The sequence below is a fragment of the Brassica napus genome, chromosome C9, assembly GCF_020379485.1.
Source record: "Brassica napus cultivar Da-Ae chromosome C9, Da-Ae, whole genome shotgun sequence".
Taxonomy (NCBI): Eukaryota; Viridiplantae; Streptophyta; class Magnoliopsida; order Brassicales; family Brassicaceae; genus Brassica; species Brassica napus.
In genome coordinates this window covers 60,619,129-60,631,612 of record NC_063452.1, presented here as the reverse complement: position 1 = coordinate 60,631,612, position 12,484 = coordinate 60,619,129, and the positions used below count along the sequence as shown (strand labels likewise).

The 12,484-nt window shown below is 37.5% G+C and overlaps 2 protein-coding genes and 1 pseudogene across 4 annotated transcripts; 2 read left to right on the top strand and 1 right to left on the bottom strand.

Moving 5' to 3' along the window:
• The first annotated feature begins 388 nt into the window (after positions 1 to 388).
• Positions 389 to 1,231, top strand: LOC125593161 (flowering-promoting factor 1-like protein 2). The gene has a single exon (XM_048769357.1). It carries the CDS (start codon positions 473 to 475, stop codon positions 800 to 802), a length of 330 nt encoding a protein of 109 aa, XP_048625314.1. The 5' UTR covers positions 389 to 472; the 3' UTR covers positions 803 to 1,231.
• A 664-nt stretch (positions 1,232 to 1,895) lies between these two features.
• On the bottom strand, positions 1,896 to 4,820 carry LOC125575645 (annotated as a pseudogene).
• A 4,841-nt stretch (positions 4,821 to 9,661) lies between these two features.
• On the top strand, positions 9,662 to 12,211 carry LOC125593160 (nonsense-mediated mRNA decay factor SMG7-like). 3 transcript variants are annotated; one of them, XM_048769355.1, is made up of 5 exons: positions 9,662 to 9,907; positions 10,235 to 10,306; positions 10,510 to 11,029; positions 11,304 to 11,501; positions 11,590 to 12,211. In XM_048769355.1, exons 3-5 carry the CDS (start codon positions 10,965 to 10,967, stop codon positions 11,681 to 11,683), a joined length of 357 nt encoding a protein of 118 aa, XP_048625312.1. In that variant the 5' UTR covers positions 9,662 to 9,907; positions 10,235 to 10,306; positions 10,510 to 10,964; the 3' UTR covers positions 11,684 to 12,211. The 3 variants fall into 3 exon arrangements, with proteins under 3 accessions (XP_048625312.1, XP_048625313.1, XP_048625311.1); XM_048769356.1 differs by having other exon boundaries at positions 9,668 to 9,969; XM_048769354.1 differs by having other exon boundaries at positions 9,668 to 10,306.
• The last annotated feature ends 273 nt before the right edge of the window (positions 12,212 to 12,484 follow it).

Below are 12,484 nucleotides of genomic sequence, written 5' to 3'. Positions count from 1 at the left end.
ATCTTATTCTTTTTGATCTTCCAATTATTTGATCTTCTCTTTCAAAATTGATTTATCTAATATATCTCTTTCCATCAAATGATATTCCTGTCTTGTAAACTCACATTACATTTCAAACATAGTACAAATTTAATTAATAAAAAGTAATTTAAATTTGCTAGAAAAAAATCAGATTAACATTTTTTAAAATTTAGTCTAGAACACATATGCACCATTTGCAGGCTTAAATAATAGGCGCGTTGAAAAATTAATTTATAACAAACCAAAGGAATGTATCAACAAAAAAAGAATGTCTAAATGGAAAATTTAGAATCTTTAGTTTTTTAAAACAAATTAATTGTCTCCTCATGCATGTATGACTATAAATATAGAACCCCTGCACACAATCTATCTCATAACTAAACACCAACGAAATCGCTCTTCTCTCTCTCTCTCTACACATTACAAAAGCTAGAATTCTTATTGTGAGACCATGTCAGGCGTTTGGGTTTTCAAAAACGGAGTGATACGTCTTGTAGAAAACCCAAACCAGTCCGGTGGAGTGACGCATGGCCGGAGGAATGTGTTGGTTTACTTGCCGACCGGTGAAGTAGTCTCTTCTTACTCGTCACTGGAACAGATCCTAATGAGTCTCGGGTGGGAGAGATACTTTAGTGGAGACTCTGATCTCATCCAGTACCACAAACGTTCCTCCATCGACCTCATCTCCTTACCAAGAGACTTCTCCAAGTTCAACTCCGTTTACATGTACGACATCGTCATCAAGAACCCTAATACCTTCCACGTCCGTGAGTTCCACTGAAATCCACGTATTAATTCTCGACCAGTCGGTTTAGTTTGCGTTTGTTTTGTTCCAACCGAGAGGTTCCAGACATACGAATATGAAGTATAATCATGTCAAATAACGTACGGGTCAAAAGAGAAGATGTGTGAGCTTCCAGAAGCAAAGCGATGGGTATTGGAATATCATCACTTAGTTTGTGTTTTTATCTGTTAATATGTGCTAAATTATTGTGAATGGATTTACTTATTTGTCCAAGTTTGTTGCATAATGCATTTGTATATGGTTCTGTCTTCATCTAGGCGAGGCTTTGTGTGGACGTTTAAGAGTAGTGTTGTTAAAAGGTGGCACATTACTTGTAGCCGTCGTTGATTAGTTTGCTTTGTAGCTTCGAAATTGTGGTGCAATCGATGTAAGTTGTGTTACTATAATATATATCCGATTCTCATCGCTGTTGAAGAAAAGTTCATTTTCGTTTTGTATGCAACTGAAGTTGTGTTACTATAATACTTTTTGATTTTTTTTTTCTTCTTCATATAGGAGTAGTATTATTTCATCATTTTAGGTATATAAAAAGTACAGAAACATAAACATTTACTAAACCCTGTTAACAAAAATAAATAAATTACGTTGCATATTAAGAAAAAAATCATGCAGGCATAAGAAGACATAAGTCTGACTTAATGAGGAGAAAAAATACGTGTCTGATTTCGATCAAAACCGTGGCAGATCATCATCATTTAATCAATTTAGTTACTTAGTGAGGGATGGTGATTTTGAACCTCTTAGCTGCTTGTGAAACCAGAGAACGAAAAATACCCGAATAAGTGTACCCCCAAGAAACTCAAACGCAGCCAATGTTACCAAAGAATAATACGAGTACTTTAGGATCAATATGGAAAAACATAGCAGCGAAGAAGTTGTACACCTCAGACTCAGAACTTGTAATAATCATTCATGTTAATGGTGAATAAGGGGTTGGATCAATAAATTATAAATTGATTATTTGTCTGCAATAGGAAATATGAAATATCCTAATTGCGAAAATTATTCAGTTAAATTTCAATGTGCAGGTTTATTTATCCGCTTCAGAAGAAAATAAAAAAGACGAGTATAAACTACAAAATGTTTCAGGTTCAAATCAAAAGTTGAGCTTTGATACAAGTGGGGAAAGAGATGGTCACCTGATCTATATGCCCATTTGTACCCCTATCCGGCCAAAAAAAAAAGGTTTTATGTACAGAAGAGAAGAGAGATAGAGAGCAAAGATGATGTAGAGACAAGCACTTGGTGCAAAAGAAGAATAAGAAGAAGAAGCGATGTATCTCTGCATCATCTTGGAATCATATCCCAAAAGCTAAAGTTTGGTGTGGCATCATCACTACGACTTTTCCTCAGCGGAGGTTTTGCAGATAGGGCACCAGTTCTTCATCCGTAGCCATTGTTGTACACAGCTCACATGGTACATATGTTCACATGGCATAGTCCCTACTTCATCTCCATCAACATACTCTTCCTGCATAAGTATATTTAGATAAAATTAACCTCTTCTTCGTTTCACTAAACCTCTTCCTACTCAGATACTAGACAAACCAGTGGATTAATTTATAGTTTGTGCGTACAAAGTAGAGAAAAAAGAGGAGACCTGGCAAATACTGCACTTGATATCATCATCCTTATCCAGCGAAATGGCACCGGTTTCATCTGTCTCTTGATAAATGCTTTTCTTGAGGCTTCTCGAGAGTGCTTCTTCGCTTAGAGCTGTGCTCACTGTACCTATTTCATCCCCCAAAGCTAGTAGTTCCTGTAAAAAAATTTGTGTTCATATGATTTAAGCTTTAGTAGACTTTTGATTGTTAAACTAAAATGGTGAATAATATCCCAAGGGAGCATGATGTAAAACAAACATGCAAGACTGACCTCATATGACATGTTATCAATGTCAATCCTCATATCGCTATGCTGATCGTGGAATCTGATCATACCACTTGAGAAGAGATTTGTCTCTAAAGAAGCCAGTTGCTGTGGGGAAAGAGCAGAACAGGTAGTAGAAACGTGAGAAACAAATCTATACCCGGACAAAACATGTAAGACCAAGCTGCTAATTACCTCGTATGTAAGCTCATGATCATGTTCAATTCTTTCCAGGGCCAACAATACCTGACACATTTTCAAAATTAGTGTTATCACCACACTCACGAACCTGTCAAAGCTTCTAATGAAATCAGACGACAAGATGACGGAAACTACCTCTGCAATTCCATTCATGTTGTAGCGACTTAAACCATCCCGGTCCACCAAAGAGCTTGAAGGGTGAGCTTCTGAGGGGCTACCAGGAATCATGCTACTTAACCGGCCAGTACTACTGTGACTATTTGATGGAGTAACAGAAAGAGAATGATTGGGATTGATTGGTGTTGCAGGTTGAGGCGTTTGTCGAGAAGTAGCAGGGGATGCAACAACTCCAAGTCGCCCTGATCTCCTACCACTACTTGAAACAACACTATTATCCCTGATAGTTGGTACCATACGATTCCTTCTGTTATCAGAAACTGTGACGCCGTTTCCATGAGAAGAGCTTTGATTCCTTCCCTTCATCACCGACACGCTACTCTTACTGCCTTGGCTAGAGGAGCTGCTCTCTCCATCAGAGTTTTTCTTTTTAGTCACACTGACTTTTGTTCCAGAGCTTGATTTAGTTGGAAGTACATCAGAGACAGAGTTGCACCTCAAGTTTCTCAATCCATTCCTGCTCAGACCACCTCTTAGAGTGTGGTCGCCACCAGAAGAAGAAGAGACAGAGGGAGGCATTAGAGTATCTCGAGTGCGCAAGTCAGGTTTCTGATGACTACTTCTGGTGGTTCCTCTACTTGAGCTAATTCCTACGACTTCTCTAGAGACGGTGTTTTGAGACTGAACACTGATTGCGCTTCTCTTAGTCTTTAGGCGAGGAAGGATGGGCTTAACCGCCGCTGGATCATCATGAATACTGCTCGTCTCTGAAGAATCTCTGTCCACATTAGATGAGGGCTGTCTCCTGCCAGTAGTACCTATGGCTGGCTTTCTTAAGTATCCAAATCCACCCGGAGTTCGAGATGAACTCCCAACAATTGCCTTTCCAGGCCTGCCAACTTTTGTATTGTCAACCGTAGGGCCAATCCTGCTTCCCTTGGTGGAGGTTACCTTTGCACTACAGGCAATTTGGCTGCAGAAAGGGACATTCTTTTCATTCATCTTTCTTCTTCATATTCTCACGCAGTACAGGACCGGTTGCTTTTCGAGGCAGAACCATCGGGGTAAGCACATCCATCCATCCTTTCCCTGCAGACAAAAACAATACCTTATGAGATATCTGATCAAAAGTTGTATCCTGCCTGAAGCTCAAATAGAATATTCAGTTACACCAAACAAACATTTAAGGATGATCTTCAAACAAATCAAAAAAATAGTTATTTGAAAGCTAAAGCATCACGGAGAGAAAAACCACAAACAAACAAAGCAAGCTTACGGGAAGAACATGGAAGTGGATGTATAGATCAACATCAAGAGAAAAAAAAACACCTGCTGGTTATAACTTTATGAATAATAAACATCAGACCAGCAAAAAAGAGAGGAGATTACTAATGGTCCCCAACCAAGAGAATTCAATATAAAATAACATAAACACAGATTCAACAAGTCATCAAAAGATTTAAGGATGATCTTCCACCAAACCTAAAGCAAGCTAAACAAAGGAACACAAACAAATAAACAAAGCTTGCGGGAAGAACATAGAAGTGGATGTATAGATCATCCAGAGCAAAACACCAACTTGATGAATCATAAACATCAGACCACAAAGCTGATTCTATGATCGTGGAAAGAGAGAGAGAAAAAAAAAAGGTGCTGCACTTTCAATCGAATTACACGGACTTTCCAATAAACAAAACGCCCCTTTTGTTCCCCGGAGATCAAAAAACAGAGAGACGTATAATAGATACAGAGCACATATAACAACAATTAAAGAAACTCTGCCCTTTCAATCAGAGCTAATATACAAACTCTGCCCTTACCTATGGAGAATGGAAGAGAAATAAATGGCTTAGTCAGAGAGATCTGGGCCGTTGGTTTCGGGTTAGGTTCTGTGGAAGCTTAAAGATGAACGGTTGATATGCAAACTAACGTCCCCCTCTGTAGGACGAACGAAAACGACACCGTTGTCGTTAAGTAGCGTTACGTACGGTGGACTGAATATGATATTGAAAACAAAAAATTCCTATTTTTTTTGTTTGGTGGTGAAATTAATGGAATTTTTTACATTATTCGTAAGAGGAAAAAAAAAGTGAAAACAGATTAGATTATTTCATTACTGGTATTGATAATGTCGAGAAAGGTGTATTAACAAACGTATCGTCGCTTTTGGCGTAAATCAAGAGATTAACCAATAAATAATTTTGTTTGGTTGTTTACAAAAAAAAAAAAAAAAAAATTGTTTGGTCAACATGGATTAACTAATAAACATATATTCTTCTTGTTTAGCTTCAAGAAAATATTTTTTGGGGATTTGTTGGATGAGTGAAGTATTATTTAACTTATAAAAAGATCTCTTGCCTATATGAAATTTTCTTCAGATAGTTATCATCATAGCATTTATACATATGCATATGCACGTTTCGAAACAACCTTCACCTATAAAACTCATTGAACCTAGAGGTTCAACCTGAACCCAAGAATAAGTCCTTTTCTTGTTGTTTAGGGACCCTTGACGTTATCAGGGCTGCTGAATTTCCAAGGGTTCAAGACTTTAGCCTCTTTACTATTTGGGCCTGAACGACACCGCAATGCCAGACGGAGATAGAGCGACTGATGCAAAGGGATGTGATTACGCCGGCACAAGTCGCAGAGGAGCTGATGAAAAGCGAGGATGCTGACATGGCGCTTGAGGGTTTGGTGAGTGTTTTAGAGACAATGAGGTCTAAAGCTGATGATCAATCGAGTCAGGTGATGGATGAGATGACATTAACGCGTGATACTGAGGGTTCCCCGAGGAAGAATAGTAAAAAGATTAAGAAACTTGTTCTGTTTTGGACCTAAGACGTGTGTTAGAAACTTCTATGATCCAGTTTTATTTCAAATAAGAAAGATTATGAGGAGACATAAATAGACCGAAGATGCTTACTATTGTAAAAGTTCACAAGAAGTTTGGGAATCTCTGCTAATATAAATCAAGTGTTTTAAAGTTTTTTTTTTCTTATATATTTTTCTATATATGCGGCTGTGATCGTTGTAGACCCATTAAGAATTATGAAACTTTATTTTTCCTCATAGAAATTGCTAATATCGTTTTTAAAGGAAAAATATAATATTACTCTATATATGTTTTAGAAAATTTCTATCACAAAGACATACATTTGGAGCAAAACCAACTCACAAAGTATGCAGACAGATCCATTAATCTTTAGGGTTTTAATCATCAGTCGTTGGTGGAGATTTGTTGCAGAAAAGTCGTGCCTCTTGAGATAACATCGCCTCCGGCCAAGCTTGAGTAACAGCTACATTCATCATTGTCTGTCGCATTAAAATCAAGCATTTACATGATTTACATCGATTCGGTTTCAATCAAAAACGTTGCAGCCTCATTACTTTTTCTGTATATTAAAGTCGAGTATGCAGTCTTTTGTTACTATTTACTTTAGGTATTTGTTGCTACTTCCATGTTATCGCCGCTACTGATATTTTTCTCTAATGATCTGATAATGGTTTCTCTTGCTGATGCAGGCACTGAAGAAAGAAAAAGTTCCACTGCCATCCTCTATACCTGCCAAATCTGGAGGTGGAACGCAGAGGAAGGTAACCTCCTATCAAATCTCATCTTCTCTTGAATCATATTTTTTTTGCTTACGTTGATCTTTTCTTTTCTTGATTCGACATAGATGGAGCTAAGGAAAGCAAAACTAGAAGGTGAACAACAGTTTCTCTTCGATCAGGCAACTACCGACAAACTTCGGTCTGAATCCCTTATGTTCAAATTGATCTAGCCTATTTTCGCTGACCGTGTTCGTGTAAGTTACTATCTCCACTCTTTAAAGGTTCAAACTTTTCAGCTCCTGCATCGTGTGTGTGTGTGTTATTTTCTAGCTAATTCAATGGGTTTGGTTCTCTTTCATGGATTTGAATATCATTTATCAGTTATTTGTTATATTTTATAAAAGCCCAACGTTTTCAACTTTTTCTGGATAAGCTCTTTATGGTGAGCTTAGTTTTTTAATGCTTTTGATTGATATAACTGGATGGATTTTGATAACATATTTATGTCTTTCCATCATTTTGTTAAAACCAAAACCTTCTTGATATTCATATTAGTGAGTTTGTTCATTATTGGGTACGCTTTTCAAGCTTAAGTAAGAAACGTCCTTCTTGCTTACTTGCTTGTGACTAAATGATCTTACTTTCGTATGGTTTGCACACTGATGTTGTAGTAGAAAATTAGTAAGTCTTTGGTCATTCAAAAGAAGACCATGATGAGCTACTCCTAAGTACTACATGGTCAAACGGCTCAAGTATTTCATGGTAAAGACATTGCTACTAGCTAGAGTGTTTCTTATTATGAAACTAGAGTTTAGGAAGCTTTATTGAGACAAAATGAAGATAGCTCAAAGGAGCTTTATTGTGCAGAAATGTAAATAGAAAGAAAAGATTTAGACTTGTCTTCAAGAACACAAATGTTTGGTTAATTTCATTAAAGAGTTTTAAGGATGAAGCTGCTACAATGGAAGCCAAGATATCTACTACAATGACCTTAAACATCTATTTATATCAATTCCATCTTGATAGAAAACCTAGACTACATGGGCTTTGGGCTTGACTTCAATGGCTTGGGCTTGTGCTCTAATAATCTATAGTCCCGTTTAGTACGGCGTCCGCAGCCCCAAACATGTCGCTGACACCGTATATTTTGAAAATACTAATCAGATGACATAAGATGGAAAAGTTAAAACCGACCCCATATCCATTCCATTCGAATACGATCTCTACAAACTTAGAAAGCGCAGCCATAGAAGCGCTGACAACCAAAGTGAGGAGACACTTAGAGACCCATAAAAGGGTTTCAAAGCGTTCCACATAAGCCTGAACGGTCTCCTCCGAAATCTCAGTGATCAATCTGCTGATGAGGGGATGTAAGAATCCGCTCAGTGCGAGATAGAAAAGCACAATAGCCGCGCCGACCCCTCTTTCCGTCGCGCTTTCGAACGTTTTGTCGTTCCTCACAAGGCAGACGAAGCTTAAGGCTCCTGAGACAGTTGAGATGGCGACCAGGGTGAACTTGGAAAGAACCATACGGGGACGAAGCACAGATCTTAGAACGTACTCCAGTCCATCAAAACAAGCAGCGATCCTATCGCGGATCCCATCGCGAACTCGCACCCACACGGTCTCCCATGAAGGAAGCTGAGGAAAGAGCTGCGCATAGTGGTGAAGGATGTTAAAGAGCTGAGTGAAGAGCTGCGCAAAGAGGTTAAGGACGCAGTGTCGGTCTAACATATTATAATGCCCTAAGCCAATTCAAAAAAAATATGCATTTATATCTCTATAATATTATTTGAGAAGTTAGTTTCTTACGTGTAGTTCTCATGTTAATTTTAAAGTAGTTAATTACAAAAGTATTCTTAATGAATTGAAAATATTATGCATAATGCCATTATTATAAATTTTTATTTTATTTTCCTTTTTGTTTCATAATTTTTTGCTTTTAATTTGCTTTTAATTTGCTTTTTTTTTATCCTAATGTTTTCTTAAACTACTACAATATGGAAATTATATATATATATATATATATATATATAATTTCGATATTTTATTTAATAACTAATAATGAATATATTTTTTAAAGAAGATAATTTTTAAAATATTTTACAAAAGAATAGAATAGAAAATACTTATTAACGAAATATCGATATAAATGACTCCATACTTCCATTTTTTTGACACGGATATTATTCTTACAAGTAGAGCATGGACATAATAAATACTTACTTGTTCTTTCTTCCGGTTGACTTTGAACCACCGCCATGAATTCTTGAATACCACATGCGTATTCCTCCGTAAGTAAACTTGTATTTGGATCCATATGAGGTTGATCTAGCCAGGAACGAAAATTATAAGGAGTACCCATGATTTATATTGTTTTGTTGTGATTTGAATGAATGAAGGAGAGGTCGTATTTATAAGAGAACCTGGAAAAATTTCCGACGGAACAATGTCGTCGGTATTCCGTCGGGAATTACAACGGAATATACTGACAGAATTCTGACGGAATACCAAAATCCTCGGTATTGCGTTGGTAGTTTGTCAGTATGTGTCAATTTTTTGCAACGGTCATATTTTTGTCCGAATTTTGTCGGTATTCTGTCGGGATCGTATGACCAAATACCGACGAACTTATTCTGTCAGGATATTCCGACGAAGTTCCGACGAATTAACCGAAATTGTTTTCCGACAAATTTTCGTCGGAATTTCGTCGGAATTTCCTGACAGATTTTTTTCGGTCGGTATTTCCGTCGGGATTTTCTGTGTTTTCTTGTAGTGAGATATGAAGCATAACAATATTATGTGTGAGAAATTGCAATGTGTTATCACAGATTAGTAGTTTAGTTTTGTTAAGTGAGAAAGTTGTAAGAATATTATTCGGTTACAAATTTTAATAGAAAGCCTCACAGTTCAAAAAGAAATATTATTCGGTTACAAGAACGTCGTAACGAGGAACTAAAGTAAGAACCTACCTAGTCCAGAATTAAATAGGCCATGGAGCAGGAGGGACATACCAGCTGTTGCTGATGTGGAGTACTGTGATTGGTGGGATTGATTTAAATACGACTTAAAAGTTTTTTTTGACCCGACTCGTGACTTTCTCCGACATTCATGACCCAATCCATCCACAGTTTCTCTCTCATAAACACAAACACAAGTAGTAGGTGGAAAGCAATGTCCCTTCCTCTTTTTCCTCCCTACATCTCGCGGCGGAGGCACGGAGGAATCATGCGGCAGCTGATCGGTGGTATTAGAGACAAAGTGTCTCACATCGGTAGTTGGAAGGGAAATAATATATAAGATAGATGGACCACTCCACTTGTCACCAATTGGTTTTAGGTTAGAAGCCCGTCTAGCTTAAGGTGGCACTGTTGTTAATTATTATTCAATTTCTATTCAAGGTTTTGACTTCAACACATGATTCCTTTGTCGTTTTAAATATTGGATTGGAGCTTTACAGGAAAACCTGATTAGAATAATGTTATGTAGCCGATATATTGAGTGTGTTTTCTATTAGCATAGAGATTGGAAGTACTTTAGATGATTGGTTTTGTTTAATCTTGTTATATTAGATAAGATTATGACATTATTTTTATCTCCATCCTTGTAGATAAGGACACAAGCAGAGGTTTAAGCTTACTGAGATTCTTCTTTTTCTTATTGCAGGTTGTGTGTGAAATAACCTTGAAGGATTTGAATGGATGATGACTTTGCAGATGGATAAGAATATTCGATAAGGTGCTCCCTCTCGTACTTGGCTTAATATGGCTTTTGTTTTGGAGTATTTTTTTTCTTAGCATGCCTTTTAGAGGGTCTGTATGGGTTCGTCTTAGCTCATCTTTGTAGGGTTGTATAGGCCGTGTTGTCTCTGTGCTTGATCCTATGTCTTTTTTGTTAGATTTGGATCTTCATCTCAGTGACAGTAAATTCATACTTTGCAGACTGTTGAGTTAGAAATCAAGCGTCGGGAAGGCTGCTCACGCTCGGAATCCTTCTGATCCAAATCTGTGGCAGCAGATTCGTGAGAATTTTATGAAGCAATCATTCTTGAAGACCACACGTTTCCGAGGAGCACAACATTGAGTTTACTCTGTGGCAGCTGCATTACAAAAGGATTGAAGACTTTCAGTGCTGTCCTGGCTCCTAGTAACCCGAGTGTGGCTCAAAATTCAAAGGGTCCATCTAGGCCTGACAGGGTCGCAAACCTCAAGCTGCAGTTCAGAACTTTCCTTTCAGAAGCAACATGGGGTTTTACCATGAAAACGATCTTAAAAATTAGAGCCAAGTATGGGCTTCCCTTGGATGGAAAGAAGATAGCAGAAGTTCAGAAAGGCTTTGGTGTCTTGTCACCGTTGCTTTATATACCTTGGTGATCTTGCTCGGTATAAAGGATTATATGGAGAGGGAGATTCTAAGAACCGAGAGCATGCTGCTGCGTCAAGTGGAAACCCACATCATCAGGTTATATTTCCTTGTCTCTTTCACGTGATGTTTTTAGTTGGTACAACTATGTCTTATAGTTTGTCTAATGGTATCAACTTAATGTCTCAGCTTTTGCTATAATTGCTTCCTATTCGTTATTTCCGGAGTTTAGCTGTGGAGACAACTTGATTGTTGCTTTTGAAATGGTTAACTAATAAGCTTCTGTTTTGTAACTATGCTAGTGGCTTAGCGTAATAGAGAGATTATACTCTCACTTTCTTAGCACTAATACATCTTTATCTCTGTTGAGCAGAATCGTGCCCAATTTGTTTACCGCTCCCAAAGACTCGTCTAGAAGGCCCACTGGTAAAAGAAGAGGTAAAGGCGGCGATAAAGATGAGGACGTGGTAGCTGTTCCTGAGAAGGATAAAGTAACTAGCGCAGATGAGATGCTCAAAGCATTCTGCGTTAAATTTGTTCGTCTCAACGGGATTCTTTTTACCCGAACAAGGTATGTTTGCTTTCTTTCTGAAAATTAGTTTGTTCTAGCCTCTGTTACTGGATCTCTGGTGTAATGTTTATCACTTGTCTTTGTTCAGCCTCGAGACATTCTCAGATGTTCTTGGTTCCACTAGCAGCAGTCTACGAGATCTGATTTGGTCGAGCTTAACGGAAGATATGATTTTTTGGTAAAGACACCAGTGACAGCGCACTTTTTATTGTTAGGCTCGTAACGCTTCTTATATTCAGCGTCGATAACTCGAAGAAAGACAAGGAAGGTCAGTCATATGCTAGAAACTCCTTAACAGCAAGTTTTGAGTTACTTGGACACGTAATGGAGCAGTGTGCGCATCATCATCTCAGGAGAGGTATCTGATGTCTCTAAGACGGTCAACGGGAAGCTGGCGACGGTGGTGGCCGAGGATGGCCACATCACCGGGGGTTATTCGTCTTCTCCGGGAGTCTATGTTGCCGGAATATACGGGCCGTTGGTGTTGAACGTTCTTCCAAAAGGGTCAGTTCCGGCGTCTGGGCCCAGCAAGAGAATCAATGCACGTCAAGACTTAATACTATATTAGTCTCACCATCCTCACGACTAAAAGTCATGTATGACAAAAGCCGTTTTCAATTCTTATAGATATTCTTTATTTTTAAGAAATGACTTTTTTTGCCGAGTTGTAAATATTAAATTCTATAGTTAAACCCAAATTATATAGTCTATACTAGTACAGTACAGTAGAACTTCTACAAATTAATACTCGATAAATTAATAATCTCTATAAATTAATAAATTTCACCGGTCTCAAATTGAGCCGATGTTAAATATTACATAAATTGATAAAATAATAAGATAATAATATTTTTAGAACTCTCATATAAATATATAATCCCATTAAATATAATTTTATATAAGTACAAGTTAAACATTATATTGTTGGTTTAATATTCACAATGAAAATACTTTTATTTTTTTAACATTTCAACATATTCTGA